At 45.0% G+C, this 17,763-nt stretch overlaps 1 protein-coding gene across 1 annotated transcript in view; it reads left to right on the top strand.

Annotated features, from left to right (window-relative positions):
* The window catches only part of LOC140387380 (pro-cathepsin H-like), a 53,147-nt gene that overhangs the window by 24,451 nt on the left and 10,933 nt on the right, over positions 1–17,763 (top strand). The window contains exons 6-11 of the mRNA XM_072470387.1: positions 34–120; positions 203–258; positions 2,122–2,203; positions 10,543–10,611; positions 11,226–11,332; positions 17,077–17,202. Of these exons, the coding sequence (XP_072326488.1) occupies positions 34–120; positions 203–258; positions 2,122–2,203; positions 10,543–10,611; positions 11,226–11,332; positions 17,077–17,202 (527 nt within the window). The remainder of the gene's footprint in view (positions 1–33; positions 121–202; positions 259–2,121; positions 2,204–10,542; positions 10,612–11,225; positions 11,333–17,076; positions 17,203–17,763) is intronic.

Consider the following 17,763-nt stretch of genomic DNA (forward strand, 5'->3'; position numbering starts at 1 on the left):
GCCTGAGTTATCTCTGGATTGTTTTCTGTGTAGGGTGGGTGTGGAAGCTGCTGGACCTTCTCTACCACCGGATGCTTAGAATCTGTGATTGCAATAAAGACAGGAAAACTTGTTTCGCTGGTAAGTGTTGTACAAAACTTTGTTAACCTTTGGAATGATATTATTACTGGAATAGATTTTGATATCTTGAATCTTTCCATAGGCGGAACAACAACTTGTAGACTGTGCAAAGAACTTTAAAAACCACGGGTGCGCAGGGTGAGTGAATCAGTGCCAAACTCCGTTTCCAATGATGTATTTTTAAACAGGGGAAGTAGGGGTGACATTAGGGGGTCATTTCTTCAAAATGAATGTTCGTTTGCCTTACCTGACCCCTCCCTCATCACACAACCTCCGAGTGGGTGAAACCTTTGTGATTGAGGAGTGCATCCACAATGCTATAGCTGGATTGGTGTAGAGGGCAGCAAAGTGGCATAGGGATTTTAACACAGTGAGTGTGAGGCCATGCATTTAGGGAGGTCAAACAGTTATAGGGAGTACACAATAAGTGGGAATATATTAAGAGTAGATAAAGTGAGAGATCATTGTGTATAAGTACACAGGTCCCTAAAGGCAGCAGTTGAAGTAGACAAGATTGTAAAAAAGGCATACGGAATGCTCTCCTTTATAGGCAGAGGTACAGAATATAAAAGTAAGGATATAATGTTGGAATTGTATGAAACGCTGGTGAGGCCACAACTGGAGTATTGTGTGCAGTTCTGGTCACCACATTACAGGAAGGACATTATTGCTCTGGAGAGAGTGCAGAGGAAGTTTACAAGCATGTTGTCAGGGCTGGAAGAGTGTAGCTACGAGGAGCGATTGGATAGGTTGAGGTTATTTTCCTCGGAACAAAGAAGGCTGAGGGGTGGCTTGGTTGAGGTGGACAAATTTATGGGGGGAAGAATTCTAGAACCAGGGGACAGATTCAAGATAAGTGGCAGAAGGTGTAGAGGGGGCATGAGGAAGAACCTTTTTACGCAGAGGGTAGTGGGTGACTGGAATTCGCTGCCCGAGTTGGTGGTGGAGGCAGAGACCCCATCTCATTTTAATAGTACCTAGATCTGCACCTTAAGTGTTGTAAGCTACAAGGCGATGGAGAAACATGGGATTAGAAAGGGCACCTGGGTATCCACAGGCTAACATGCACAAGATGGGCCAAAATGGCCTCTTTCTGTGCTATACCTTTTCTGTGGTTCATTTTTACATACCAAGGGGCGACAATCCATTGTAATGTAATAAATTCTAACTTAGAACAAAACCATGCTATTGTTCGGATCCTGGTAAAACTGTGAGGAAACTGCACACAGGAGTGATAACATTGACCCATAGGCATATTTAATGTTAAAACAAACTTTAATTTAAACACAGGATTAACCACATTAAGAACAAAAGAAAGAGCTTTACAGTTAACAGTTACAACAGTTCTTAAGTAAAAGAGAACATTTTAAACTTACTTCTTAAACCTGCCACTACATTCCAATTAAGCAAACCAATAGATATCTTACAGGCAGGTTTCTACTTGTTTTTCTCTGTGCAGGATCTATGGAGAGAGAACCTTTCAGGACCAAACTGAAACACCTCTATGCAGATGAGAGTTCTAGGATCAACCGACATTTCAGACAAACCTGGCTCCTCCCATTAACTACATCACCTGTACCCGAAGCATAAGGCATTCTTTTTGCTCTTCTTACAAGATGTCCCTTGACTTGTTTAGCCAGGACCAAACACAATACCCCTCATAAATGATCTACACCCCAGGAGTCCATCAAATGTAAACAATACTCCATTAGCTAGCTATCAGTAAACAAGTAAATGTTTTTTGAGATCTATTAGCAGAACACCTCACTTGAAAGTGAATTATTACCTCACGTTTACGACATCTTAATCACAGCTGTGGCAGCCATACTGTCTGTGTGCCTCTTAACCCAGGTTATAATTGCTGCATAAATTATAACTTTTTTACATTCATCACACTCTTAAACAACACCGTGCTCTTAAACTTATAAAATAGTAACTTGCTATGTCTAACAGTCCTGTATCTATTTCCTGATTTACACTATTGCTTTTCATATTTTTCAGGGGGCTGCCAAGTCAAGCTTTTGAATATATTAAATACAACAATGGCCTGGAAAGGGAAAGTGATTATCCTTATGAAGGAAAGGTCTGAATTTACATTTTTTCAAACTGTCCAATAATGGTAGAGTGGGCCACTGTCTTTTCTAATCACAAGTCTGCAAATGAACCGAAATACATTTCAAAATGGCACACAGACTGGCGACACAGGGGATTGGACTCTGTCCCATTGGGAGCAATTTCTATTGGAATTCAAATTATTATTATTTTTTAAAAAAAATTTAGAGAGCCCAATTCATTTTTTTCCAATTAAGGGGCAATTTAGCGTGTCCAATCCAGCTGCCCTGCACATCTTTGGGTTGCGGGGGCGAAGCCCATGCATACACGGGGAGAATGTGCGGACTCCACACAGACAGTGACCCAGAGCCGGGATCGAACCTGGGACCTCGGCGCCGTGAGGCAGCAGTGTTAACCACTGTGCCACCGTGCGTACCGGAATTCAAATGAATGAGAGCTTGGGGAATATGCAAATAAAACAAACACTGAAAAATGTACGTGCATAAGCAATTTCGGCAATTCAGTGTTTTGAGGTTGAGAAAGCTCAAGGATAAATGCACTTCTGTGATATCAGCACACAATTTCGCCGGTGTAACTTCTCTTTTTGATCATGTAACTAAATTGTCATTATTATTTTCCCAGTGAACTCAGCTCAACATGTCAGTTGTAATGACAACACTAATAGAAAATATAAACCACTAAGTCCAACCAGGGAAACACAGGAGGACTGTGGCAGATATTTGAAGAACAAGAGGCTATTCATTTGTGCCCTAACACAAGGGGGCACCCTAAGGGGGCACCTCCTCCACATTAAAACAAACAAGTTGGCTTGACACACTGTTCAAGTTATCTATTTTTAGGTCTGTGCAGTCATGAGTGATAAGAGATTGAGGGGGAAAAACATTTAGTATTTACATTTTAAATAAAAAATCCAAAATGGCACCTCGAAGTAGCCGTTTGGAAGGGAGAAGAGTGGGTCTCAGACTAGTATCTTAAACTTAAATAAGGGCAACTATGTGGGCATGAAAGTTGAGCTATCTGAAGTGAACTGGGATACAAAGCTAGTGGATAGATCAATAGAAGGGTAGTGGCAGATATTTAAGGGAATTTTTCAGAATACTCAAAATAAGTATATTCAGACTATAAAATTCTAAAGTGAGGACCTGCCATCCATGGTTATCTAAATAATCTGAGAAAATGACAAGCTTAAGGATAAAGCATATAACTGCGCAAAGGTGAGTGTGAGTGGCAACTCAGATGATTGGTCAGAAAATAAAGAACAGCAATAAATGACTAAAAGGTTAATCAGGAGAAAGAAGTTAAAGCGTGAGAGGAAGATAACTAGAAATGTATAAACAGAAAGTTCCTATAGGTAACTAAAAGGAGTAAGTGAAGTGAGTGTTGGTCTTCTAGAGAGTGAGAATGGAAGTAGATTGTAGATAACAAAATGGTGGATGAAATGAGCAAATACCTTGTTTCTGTCAGGGGGTTGGATAGGGTGGACAGTGAGAGCCTTCTCCCGCGGATGGATATGGCTGGCACGAGGGGACATAACTTTAAACTGAGGGGTAATAGATATAGGACAGAGGTCAGAGGTAGGTTCTTTACGCAAAGAGTAGTGAGGCCGTGGAATGCCCTACCTGCTACAGTAGTGAACTCGCCAACATTGAGGGCATTTAAAAGTTTATTGGATAAACATATGGATGATAATGGCATAGTGTAGGTTGGATGGCTTTTGTTTCGGTGCAACATCGTGGGCCGAAGGGCCTGTACTGCGCTGTATTGTTCTATGTTCTATGTTCTTGTCTTCACTACAGAGGATACCAGAAATACTTGTAAATCAGGAGAGGAGAACTTGGTTTGATTTTTGATTTTGATTTGATTTATTGTCACACGTACCGGAGTGCAGTGAAAAGTATTTTTCTGTGGCCGAGGGAACGTACACACTACGTACAGAGTAGACAAAAAGAATAATCAGCAGAGAACATTGACAAATGGTACATCAACAAACAGTGATTGGTTACAGTGTGGAACAAGGGGCCAAACAAAGCAAATACATGAGCAAGAGCAGCATAGGGCGTCATGAATAGTGTTCTTACAGGGAACAGATCAGTCCGAGGGGGAGTCGTTGAGGAGTCTTGTAGCTGTGGGGAAGAAGAGGTGAAATTACAATCACTAGGGAAGTGGTACTGAACAAACTGATGGAGCTAGACAGCCTGACACGTCTCCGGGTCAAGATGGATTTCATCCTCGGATTTTAAAAGAGGTAGCTGATAAAGTAGTAGACATTGGTGTTAATTTTCAAAACATTCCTTAGATTATGGAAAGATTTCATCAGAATGGAAAGTGGTAAATGTAACCCCTCTATTCAAAAATGATGGGAGGCAGAAAATGGGAAACCATAAGCCAATTAGCTCGATATTCGTTTTGGGGAAGTTGGTTAAAATCGATCATTCCAGAGACTATACTTGGGCACTTTGGAAAACTCACATTAATTGGGAAGATTCAGCACAATTTTGCGAAAGGGAAATCATGTTTAACCAATTTATTAGAGTTCTTTGAATGAGTAACGTGTGTAAAAAGTAGAATATTAATTAAATGGAAATCGACTGCTAAATTGCAAGGTGCAGGGGGATCTAGGTGTAGTGGTGAATGAGTCACAAGAAGCTAGTAAGCAGTCACAACAGGTAATTAAGAAGGCTAATGGAATGCTATCCTTCATTCCAAGAGAAATTACACATAAAAGTAAGGATGTTATGCTTTAGTTAATCAGGTGAGGCCGCATCTCGAATACTGTGTGCAGTTTTGGTTTCTTTATTTGAGGAAGGATGTAAATGTGTTGGAGGCGGTTCAGATGGGGTTTACGAGATTGCTACGGAATGAACAGGTTGTCTTATGGGGAAAGGTTGGATGGATTGGGCTTGTTTCCATGGAGTTTAGAAGAGTGAGGGGTGATTAATAAAAAAATAGATACAATTGAGTACCCAATTTTTCTTTCCCATTAAGGGGCAATTTAGCGTGGCCAATTCATCTACCCTGCACATCTTTGGGTTGTGGGGGTGAAACCCACGCAAACACAAGCCCCAGAAGATGTGCAAATTCCACACAGACAATGGCCGGGATCAAACTCGGCTCCTCAGCGCCGTGAGACAGCAGTGCTAACCACTGCGCCACCATGCTGCCCTCGAGGAGTGACTTCATTTGAATGTCAAAAGGATGTTTCCTCTTGTGGGTGAATCCAGAACACAGTTTTAAAATTAGGCGCCGCCCTTATAGGACAGAGGTTTTTTATAGATTTAGAATACCCATCCTATCCAGATTTCACATAATGCCTGATTTAATGCTTCATTGACTTCACTCATAATGGCACAATGGCCAAAATTTTCCGAAGCATGTCATCGATGACAGCATGATTTCTTTCACAGACACCATTACTAAATGGGCTTTCTGCAGCCATATTCATAACTCTGATATTCATGTTTTCACACATATCCCTAAACTCACCATTAGCAAATTCTCCCCCATTGTCCGTAAGGAATTTTGCTGCTTGACCCAATCCTGTCCCTATCCATTTTTCCACGATTTGATCCAGAATTACTCTCTTTTCTTTACTTCGTACAATCGTTGATTGACTAAATCTGGTTGCTAAATCTACAAAATGCAAAATAAATATATTATTTGCTTTATCCCAGATCTTAAGGTCCATGGCCACAATGTCGTTAAAATCCCTGGCCAAAGGTAGGGTTACTATCGGTCGTGCTGGTGTCCTTCTGTACTTCCTACAAACTTCACAGCAGTCACTAACCTGTTCTATCAGTTTAGTATAGTTGTTATCCCTTACCCCTGCATCCTTTAATACATTTTTCAGCCTCTGAGGAGATGGATGTGCAAATTGCCTATGCAGTTTTAATACCACAAGCTTTTTATCAGCTAAAGTCCCATTTTCAACTGTCATTAACACATCCTTAACCACTCTACTTGAAATATTATTTGTCAGTAATGGAATACAATAGCGTTCCGACTGTGTAAATTGTAAGTCCACCGTCTTTCCAAAAACTGTTGCCTTATCCTGTTCCATATCCAGTTTCATGTGTGCTTTCTTCATCGACGGTCTGCTCAGAAGCAAAGGTATCTCACTTGATACAACATCCGTGCTAATGAAATGATTCACTCCTGCAATAGTGCAAGGGATCACCACTCTATTCAGAGACTTCAGAGTATTATCATCCCCAAACCTGAAACTTGTGGAACTTTCAAATTCCTTAACCTTGTTATGATTTTCAGCATTCAAAGAGTCCAGGTAACATTTTAACCAGTCAATTCCACACACACTAGATGTGCAGCCACTGTTCAATACAGCACAGTTGAAGGATTCTGCAACCAACACCCTCATTACCGGCGTAAAACTGCTTGTCAATAGGACAATGCCTTCTTTCTGTTCACTATCTTTTTCCTCTTCTGACTCTTCCGTGTCATGTATCGCTTCAAACACTATCATAACGAGTTGGACAGTTGAAAGCATAATGGTATTGAGAGTTACATCGAAAACATCGATTTATCATGCCCCATGCATTTCTGGGGTTCATCTTCCTATTGTAGGTTCTAACTGGGTTTCTGTCGTCATAATTTCCTTGTCTTGGTCTCCTTCTATAGTCTTGAGCCCTGTTCGTAGTCATACGATTTCGCCATCCTGTTAGTAGTGTATCTTCCATATTCTGCCTTATTGCAGGCTGACCTATTTGGGTCATCAGAGCCATCGGAATCGAATGTTTCCCCAGAAACTTTTGTAAAGCTTTCGTCATCTGTTTGAATAAGAAATGAAATGAAATGAAATGAAATAAGGTATCCTTATCAGTAAACTGAACTCCTGTCAAAACCAGGAGCCTATCCATGTTGCTCACTCTAGCACAGTCAATTAATTTAAAGGCCAACACAGACTGTGGAAATTCCAGATTGTGTTTCTGTAGCCTTTTATATAGTCTGCCAAATTCCAGTATATAGTCTTCCATGGAGATATCCTCCATTTTCCGGAACTTATCAAAATCCGACCATGCTTCATACGCACTTAACAAGTCATCTTTCTTATAAATCTTATCCATATAATGTAATAAAGTCTCCAGACCTTCTTCTGAGTCTAACTCTTCCAATTCCAGCTCAGAAAGCACTTTGTTTCGGATTTTACTGCCATATGGTAGAGAAAGAGCCAATGCCATACCTTGTTTTCTCTTCCCCAAAGCAGTTACCTTAGTCCACATAACTACTGCACTTCTCCATTGGTCGTACGATTCCCTTTCAGAAAATAAGGGAGGATAGTCATATCCAGCCATCTTTATTCTCGGTTCAGCCATACATCCCTTTTTTTTTCTCACTCACTCCTTGGTTTGATCTGGAAAAGTTGTATCTTTCAACCCTTCACATTTACACAGCAACTATCCTCTGCTACCAATTGTTAGACGTTTTAGTTGCTGTGATATGAAGAGTCTAAAGTTCTGTTCCTTTTTCACAAACACACATTTATTTCATTCCAACAGACCTTGCACAAAACTCTAACTATACATCACCTGACAGAGGCCACCTGAAGCCCCTTTACATATCAGTGTCAATTAATGGATACTTAACAATAATGAGACAACTAATTGCAATGTCTCTTAACCCATTACTTAACAAGGCGGGGTCACTGAATATTTTTAAGGAGGAGCTGGATAAATTCTTGTCAGGCAAACGGAATCAAAGATTATCGGGGGTAGATAGGAATGTGGAACTTTAAACACAAATAAAACAGCCATGATTTTATTGAATGGTGAAGCAGGTTCGAGAGGCCGAATGATCTATGTCTGTTCCTATTTTGTATGTTTGTAAAACTTGAAGGAATGAGACGTTACGTGATTAAAAGTTAATTTTCAGCACCAGAGGTGGTTTGGCAGTAATTAAGAATTAGCAAGCTGTTTACCCAGACTTGAATGGGCAACCCCACACTTTTTGTGGTGAATATCTACCAACTTTACGCCATCCACGTGTTTGAGTGCCATGTGTCTCAGCAAGGTGCTGGGGTGATGGAACTTGTGGAGCAGCAGGGTAAACCGGACAGCAAATTCCTGATTTTCACGTTTAAATGCGCATGTGCAGACACTAGAAAATACTTTCTGATTTCTTCTTCAACAGTGGTGAGTGCTAATCACCTCACTGTTATTCTTAATCAATGTACAGGCTAATAACTCGGCCCACGGATGAAGAGGGCCAAAGAGGCATAGAATGAGTGGGACCTGTAGGGTTTATAAAACCATATGCCACTAGCAGTGAAGTTAATGAAGCATAAAATCAGGCAGCATGTGAAATCTGGATCGGATTGGTATAGAGGAATACGGTTTGTCCAATGGTGATATCATTACTGGTGCACGCTTGGAGGGCAGAAGGGCCTGTTCCTCTGCTGTATTGTTCTTTGCTCTTCGTCATTGAAGCCAAATCCACCCTATCCCATTGGGTATTTTTAAAATTAAAATCAGGGTTCAAGTGTGAGAGTCCAAAGGGAGATTTGGCTGCCTCAACTCATATTCCCATGGGCTTCAATCCACAATACAAAATATACGATCCTGGCACTCATGTGATTTTATAAACTGGAGACAATGAAGGTGATTGGTGCGGGAAATGGGAATGTCACTCCTATGTGACTGGAGGTGGTGCAATACTGGGAGCATCCCCTCTCAAGGTAATCGTGGATAAGGAATGCCATTTGAATTATTGCGGGAGGCAATTGTAACAATGGTGTAATCGTGTAACATGAGTGATAGCAAGTCATCAGCAATGTCCCCTAAATATTCTCCCATTGTGCGTGCTCTGTTGCTTTCAATGCATGGTACCTTTCATTTCTTAGTCATGGCCACACATACATTGTGTGGAATTCTCCGTAGCCCTACGCTGAAATCATGTTCGGCGATTAGGTGGAGAATGGGCTCTGATGCCAAAATGGGCGTCGGGTATTTCAGTCGGCACCTGTGCTAGCCCCTCATCGCTGCCAGAATCGATGAGGGGTCGCTGCCCACTGTCAAATTTCCTGTCATGAAAGTCGACACATTCCACGCTGGCGTCAGCACTTAGTCTCCAGAATGGAGAATCCAGGCAATGGTATCTTTCTTTTAAAAACATTTTTATTAGGGTATCTGTAGTTTTTATAATAATGACAACAACAGTGACATAAACATGATACAGAAACATTTCCATCCCTATCACGTTCTTCGCACCCCCAACAATGAAGCAATAGCCTAACCCCTCCCCCCGCTAAATTTCTGCATCTGCTGACATTGTAATTTTCTCCGAGAAAGTCGACGAACGGCAGACCCCTGCGGGTGAACCCTGACATTGATCCTCTTAGGGCGAACTTTATTTTCTCGAGACTGAGAAACCCAGCCATGTCACTAATGCAGGTCTCTACACTCGGGGGCTTCGAGTCCCTGCACATTAATAGAATCCGTCTCCGGGCTACCAGGGAGGCAAAAGCCAGAACGTCAGCCTCTCTCGCCCTCTGGACTCCCGGCTCTTCCGACACTCCAAAGATCGCTACCTCCGGACTCGGCACCACCCGTGTTTTTAGCACCGTGGACATTGCCTAAGCAAAACCCTGCCAAAACCCTCAAAGCTTTGAGCATGCCCGAAACATGTGGACATGATTTGCTGAGCTTCCCGCGCACCTCACACACCTGTCCTCTACCCCAAAGAACTTGCTCATCCGGGCCACAGTCATGTGTGCCCGCTGGACTACCTTGAATTATATCAGGCTAAGCCTGGCACATGATGAGGATGTATTAACCATGTTTAAGGCATCCACCCACAGCCCCGCCTCTATCTCTCCCCCTATTTCATCCTCCCACTTGCCCTTTAGTTCCTCTATCTGAGTTTCCTCCGACTCCATAAGTTCTTTGTAGATATCTGATACCTTCCCCTCTCCCACCCATGTTCTGGAAACTGCCCTGTCCTGTATCCCCTGTGGTGGCAGGAGCGGGAAGTTCGAAACATGCCTTCTCAGGCCACGGTATCTTAAAGGAGGCAATTTGTGAGTGACCTTTCCAGTACCTTTTGGATTGGTGTACAATGTCACGCAGGCAGCTTACAGCGAACATTGGTCAGCACTCCATTTCACATCCCTCCCCACTTTTATTTCCATCGGCCTCCAGTTCGCTATGATCCATTTTACACAATCACACAAAGTCACCTTGTCCCACTTTCGCAATTTAGTTTAATGTTCCAGATTTCCATCACAATCTTGAAATTGAGACGCAGGAAGTCAGCGCCACAGTGAGCAGAGAACCTGTCAAACCAGCATGGTGCTGCAGCATTTGTTGGTTCTGTTGTGATTTTTCTTTGTGTTTTTCTCAGGATGGACCTTGTAGGTTCCAGGCCAGCAAAGCTGCCGCATTTGTCAAGGATGTAGTGAACATCACTGAGGTAGGCCACAGGTCTTCCAATAATCATACGATGACACAAGTGTAATAGTGCTCACTCAATAATCAAGGGGCTTTTCACAGTAACTTCATTGAAGCCTACTTGTGACAATAAGCGATTATTATTATTATTATTATTATTAATAATAATCGCCGCCATTTCTGTACTTTTGTGAGCTAAATCCAGAAACCAGTTTTTTTTTTTAAATCCCAGCTGAATTCAAATAGGATCAAAGTTCCTGATTTTATTTGAAATGAATTAAAACTGGTTGAACTGAGTGTATTATTATTTTTTATTTTTAAAAATAAATTTAGAGTACCCAATTCATTTTTCCAATTAAGAGGCAATTTAGCGTGGCCAATCCACCTAGCCTGCACATTTTTTGGGTTGTGGGGGCGAAACCCACGCAAACACGGGGAGAATGTGCAAACTCCACACGGACAGTGACCCAGAGCCGGGATCGAACCTGGGATCTCAACGCCGTGAGGCTGCAGTGCAAACCACTGTGCCACCGTGCTGCCCTAACTGAGTGTATTATTGTAGCACACTGAGAACGCTGCTCTTACTCCTCACTCCTGAACAAGTACATTGATCTAACCCCCTGTTTTGTTTTATAGTGCGATGAAATGGGAATGATGGATGCTGTGGCAAGGCTGAACCCGGTCAGTTTTGCTTTTGATGTGACTGATGATTTTTTAAGTTACACAGAAGGTGTTTATTCCAAGTAAGTCCGTGACATTCGAGAAGACACACTATCATCCCCAGGGCAATGAGCAATGGGCAAATAAATGCTGGCCTTACCAGCAACATCAATATCCCATGGATATATTTCTAAAAACCACATTAATTGTAGGATTTGGTTTCAGAAAAGGCCTGTGTGGCATGGCAAGGCAATTCTGCTTATCTGAACCGCTCCATACTGGAGGGAAGGAGGGAGAAAGGAAGAACATGCTTTACAACCAATGATGTATTTTGAAGCATAGTCAGGGAAGCTCCCACAAACAGTCATTTTTAATCTAATTAGTTAAGGGATAAATATTGGTCCAGAACATTGGGAGGTCTCCAATACTCTTCTTCAGAACACTGGCCACTGGATTTAGGCCCACCTTAGAGGTTAGACTGGGCTTTCGTTTAACATCTCATCGAAAGGTCTTCTCAATTAACTATTTCTTTTTAAATAATTTTTATTAAAGGTTTTCATAAAATATCAATAACAAAATGAGAAAGAAAAAAGAACCCAACAGGGTTAAGTACAAAACACAATCTAAAAAAGCAACCCCCAAACCCCTCCCCCCCGTACCGAAATAATAAATTAACATTAACACCCCGACTTAAGACAACAGGTGTATACACCCCCTCAGACCCTGCAGTGTAAATAACATAAACAAAAATAAAGTAACCCCCCCCCCCCCCACCCCCCGAGCTGCTGCTGCTATTGACCAATGTCTATCGTTCTGCCAGAAAGTCTAAGAACGGTTGCCACCGCCTAAAGAACCCTTGTACCGACCCTCTCCAATTTAATGAACCTTGCCATATCGCTGATCCAGGATTCCACGCTTGGGGGCCTCGTATCTTTCCACCGAAGGAGAATCCTTCGCCGGGCTACCAGGGACACAAAGGCCAGAATTCCGGCCTCTTTCGCCTCCTGCAATCCCGGCTCCTCTGCCACCCCAAATATTGTGAGCCGCCAGCCCGGTTTGACCCTGGATCCTACCACCCTCGACACCGTCCTCGCTACACCCTTCCAAAATTCCTCCAACGCTGGGCATGCCCAGAACATATGGGTGTGATTCGCTGGGCTCCCCGAGCACCTAACACACCTGTCCTCACCCCCAAAGAACCGGCTCATCCTTGTCCCGGTCATGTGTGCCCTGTGCAGCACCTTAAACTGTATGAGGCTGTGCCTCGCGCATAACCCTCCCTAGGGCATCTGCCCACGTCCATTCTTCGATCTCCTCTCCCAACTACTCCTCCCACTTACCTTTCAACTCCACCACCGAGGCCTCCTCCTCCTCCTGCATCACCTGGTAAGTTTCCGAGATCTTCCCCACTCCCACCCACCCCCCCGAGAGCACCCTGTCCTGTACTGTGAGTGGCAGTAGCCGTGGGAATTCCACCACCTGCCGTCTGGCAAACGCCCTTACCTGTAAGTACCTGAAGGTCTTCCCCGGGGGGGAGCCCGTACTTCTCCTCCAACTCACCCAAGCTCGCGAACTTCCCGTCCACAAACAGGTCCCCCAACTTTCGTATCCCTGCCCTGTGCCACCCCAAAAACCCTCCACCTGTTCTTCCTGGGGCGAACCGGTGGTTCCCCCGTAATGGGGTCCACGCCGAGGCCCTAACTTCCCCCCTATGCCGCCTCCACTGCCCCCAAATTTTGAGGGCCGCCACCACCACCGGCCTCGTGGTATACCTCCTTGGAGCGAGCGGCAGCGGCGCCGTTTCAATGAACTATTTCTAATAGACCATGGGCAGCCCATTTCCTCTGCAGATTTACAACAAGCAGATTGTGCTCTTGAGTTACTTCCATAACGCAGTCCCATTTTATACATAGCTTGACTCAAAACTCTCCTAAAGCATATTGAGCTTGATGCGATGGAGTGGTTTACGTTTCATTTACATCGGGCACTTTGTACCTCCTGAATACCATCCCAGTATTTGGGCATCAGAACTCTTCTCTCCGCTCATTGAGTGGGGCCTGAACCCCGTAATCTTTCAGGAGGCTAACAATGAGCCATGGTTCAATCCACTAATGGACCACAACTAGGACTACATAAAAACTTTGTTATAATGAGAGTTTGTACGAATGAATCCTCCTGAAAATGATTTGGAAATACAAATCCAGGGAATACAAGTGCAGTGAATGGGACTTATGACTGCCCCAAAATGAAGGCCAACGACCCCATCCCAAGCTGCAAGTAGCAGGGTTGTTAGCACAATATTGTCCGGTGCATCTATGATGCTCACCCTGACTGAGGCTCGGAACATCAAAGAGGCTCATGGTGTCAACCATGAATCAGTGGAGAGACCTCCTGATTCTGAGTCAGAAAGGGGCTGGTTTAGCACTGTGGGCTAAATAGCTGGCTTGCAATGCAGAACTGCCAGCAGCACGGGTTCAATTCCTGCACTGGCCTCCCTGAACAGGTGCCAGAATGTGGCGACTAGGGCCTTTTCACAGTAACTTCATTGAAGCCTACTTGTGACAATAAGTTATTATTATTATGAGTTCCAGCCTCACTCTAGAGACTTGTGCACATAATTTAGACTGACACTCCCAGTGCAGTACTGAGGGAATGCTGGAGTGTCCTTTTAGATGAACCCATCTGTCCTCTCAGGCGCACATAAAGGATTTCAGCGCACAATATGAAAACAAAGCAGGGGAACTTCCCAGAAGGAAGTAACAGTAAAATGGGGAAATAAGAACACTGGTCCAAACTCTTCTTTACCTTCTGGATTGTCCTGGCCAATATTTATCACTGAACCATCATCACTATAATAGGTGACTGGTCATTATCACATTGTTGTTTGTGGAAGCTTGCTGTGGACATATTGGCAACTGTATTTCCTCTGTTACAGCCACCACTACACTTCAAAAGAATTTTATTGGTTGTAAAGTGCTTTGGGACATTGCGAAAAATGTTATATTAAAGCCAGTTTTAAAAAAAATCTCATCTTGCTCCAACGTAGCAGATGCAAGTCAAGAAGCTCACAGGCATAGAGTGGCTGGAATCTCAGCAACACCCAAGGGATCTGTCAGGCTATCCCTTACTGTTACTGATCACCTCCAAGATTGATGACCTGGTTTGATTATTGATCCGGGCCTTTTGCCGACCCTGGAGCAAAATTTGTTCTCCTCTCCCAGTGGGTTCAGGGTCAAACAGGAGGCCTACTGCATTGGATTTCCTGAGAGATCCCAGGAGCTCCTTGACCACCCCTCTCCTTCACTATGGGAGATTCAGGCAGGGTATCACAGGAATAAGAGTAGGACGTTTAATCCCTTGAGCCTATTCTAATATTCAATCGCTGATCTCTGACCTAACCTCATTTACCCAACTCTACCCCTTATCTCAATTACTTTGGTTAACAAAAATCTATCAATCAGTTTTAAATTGAACACATGATCCAGCATCAATTCCATTTGCGAAAGAGAGTTTGAAACTTCTGCCACCTTTGACCGCAGAAGTGTTTCCTAGTTTCTCTCCAGAAAGATCTGGCTTTAATTTTACACTCTGCCCCCTGGTCCTAGATGCCTCAAACAGCAGGAAACATTTATCTCTATCGAACTTACCCATTCCCCTTAATATTTTGAAAATTTAAATCAAATTACTTGCAGGTAATAAGACCCTAGTTGAGGTCATCTTTCCTAAATGAACCTTTGGAGTTCAATAATCATTCTGGTAAATAAACACTGCATTCCCTCCAAAACCACTCTATCCTTCCTAAGGTGGGGTACCATGAACTACTCACAGTAACTCCAGACCTGGTTTAACCAGTGCTTTATATAACTGAAGCCTGACTTGTACACCCTCGTATTCTCGTCCTCCAGATATGAAGGCCAGCATTCCGTTTTTTTATTATTTTCTGTACCTGTTCAAGTCAATCTATGTACCTTGACCCCCGAATTTCTTGTGTACCTCCACTGTCTCCACCTGGGCAGCACGGTAGCACAGTCGTTAGCACTGTTACTTCACAGCACCAGGGACCCGGGGACCCGGGTTTGATTCCCGGCTTGGGTCACGGTCTGTGGGGAGTCTGCACGTTCTCCCCGTGTCTGCGTGGGTTTCCTCCGGGTGCCGGACTCCGGTATCCGCCCACAAGTCCCGAAAGACGTGCTGTTAGGTCATTTGGACATTCTGAATTTTCCCTCTGTGTACCCGAACAGGTGCCGGAATGTGGTGACTACGGGCTTTTCACAGTAACTTCATTGGGCAGCACGGTACCACAAGTGGACAGCACTGTGGCTTCACAGCGCCAGGGTCCCAGGTCCGATTCCCGGCTTGGGTGACTGTCTGTGCGGAGTCTGCACGTTCTCCCCGTGTGTGCGTGGGTTTCCTCCGGGTGCTCTGGTTTCCTCCCACAGTCCAAAGACGTGCAGGTTAGGTGGATTGGCCATGATAAATTGCCCTTAGTGTCCAAACAGGTTAGGAGAGTCTATTGGGTTACGGGGATAGGGTGGAAGTGAGAGCTTAAGTGGGTTGGTGCAGACTCGATGGGCCGAATGGCCTCCTTCTGCACTGTATGTTCTATGTTCATTGCAGTGTTAATGTAAGCCTACTTGTGACAATGAAGATTATTATTATTATCTAGCTTTTCACCATTTGGAAAGTACACTGTTCTATCCTTTTTTAGGTCCGAAATGGTGGACCTCATGGGCGGCATTCTCCCGTACCCGGCGGGGCGGGGGGTCCCGGCGGGACGGAGTGGCGTGAACCACCCCGGCATCGGGCCGCCCCAAAGGTGCGGAATCCTCCACACCTTCAGGGGCTAGGACGGCGCCGGAGTGGTTTGCACCCCGCCGGCGTGGAAGGACTTTGGCGCCGCGCCAGCCTGGGCCGAAGGGACTCTGCCGGCCGGCGCGGGTCTGGGCATGCGCAGGAGCATCTGCTGCCGTCATCCCTGTGCATGCGCAGAGGGATTCACCTTCGTGCCGGCCATTGCGGACGCCTACACGGCCGGCGCGTAGGAATAGAGTGCCCCCACGGCACAGGCCCGCCCGCGGAACGGTGGGCCCCGACTGCGGGCCAAGCCACCGTGGGGGCACCTCCCGGAGCCAGAACTCCCCGCACCCCCCCAAGAACCCTGGAGCCCGCCAGCACCGCCAGGTCCCACCGGTAAGGGACCACCTCCAATCTACGCCAGCGGGACTGGCATAGAACGTGCGGGACTTCGACCCATCGCGGGCCGGAGAATCGCCGGGAGGGACCGCTGCCAGCGGCCGCCGACCGGCGCGCCGCGATTCCTGCCCCCGCCAATTCTCCGGCGCCGAAGAATTCGGCAGCTGGCGGGGGCGGGATTCATGCCGCCCCACGGCGATGCTCCGACCCGGCGGGGGGTCGAATTTCTTACATTGAAATCCACTAGTGTTTCTATTCCCTGTCCCTTTCGAACTCTCGTCTCCGCAAAATCATCAATCGGGAAATCCCGTTGGCAATAGCGCAGTCGGTAGATCCCGCTGGCGGGCCACCTCCGCTGCCGCAAAACACGCAGTGGGGTGGTCGGTAAACCTCACCCCCAGTCCTTATTTTTGCACCCCCCATTATAAATCCAGGTGGCTACATTGTGACCACTGCCCATGTAAACGTGTGCCACAGGTAGTGCTGTAATTACAGTGTCACAGGTTTACATAGGTGGTTCGCATCATAAATGCTGATGGGAAAAGTTGAATGGAATTGCACATAAATATAAGAATTTTGATGTATTGAATAGAAATGGGTACTTGTGATTTTTAAAACTTAAATCTTCCAACAGCCCAAACTGCAGTTCAACCCCAGATAAAGTGAATCATGCTGTCCTGGCTGTGGGTTATGGGGTGTCCAATGGAACCAAGTACTGGATCGTGAAGAACTCCTGGGGCACATCCTGGGGAATTGACGGGTCTGTACATTTTTTGAAAGTAATAAAGTTAGATTAATTTTTTTCAACTGCAAATGTGTGAATTGTGAACAGTACCTTCTAAAGTGTCAGGTAATGAGCGGCCCCAGTGGCTCAGCTGGTTAAGGTATATTATGAGGTATATTAAGGGCAGCACGGTAGCATTGTGGATAGCACAATTACTTCACAGCACCAGGGTCCCAGGTTCGATTCTGGCTTGGGTCACTGTCTGTGCGGAGTCTGCACGTTCTCCCCGTGTGTGCGTGGGTTTCATCCGGGTGCTCCGGTTTCCTCCCGCAGTCCAAAGATGTGCAGGTTAGGTGGATTGGCCATGATAAATTGCCCTTAGTGTCCAAAATTGCCCTTAGTGTTGAGTGGGGTTACTGGGTTATGGGGATAGGGTGGAGGTGTTGACCTTGGGTAGGGTGCTCTTTCCAAGAGCCGGTGCAGACTCGATGGGCCGAATGGCCTCCTTCTGCACTGTAAATTCTATGGTAATTCTATGATAATCTATGATGAGCTGAGGAAGGTCCCGGGCTCAATGGTTGGAGTGTGTTGATGTAT

This window comes from Scyliorhinus torazame, chromosome 12, assembly GCF_047496885.1.
Source record: "Scyliorhinus torazame isolate Kashiwa2021f chromosome 12, sScyTor2.1, whole genome shotgun sequence".
Taxonomy (NCBI): domain Eukaryota; kingdom Metazoa; phylum Chordata; class Chondrichthyes; order Carcharhiniformes; family Scyliorhinidae; genus Scyliorhinus; species Scyliorhinus torazame.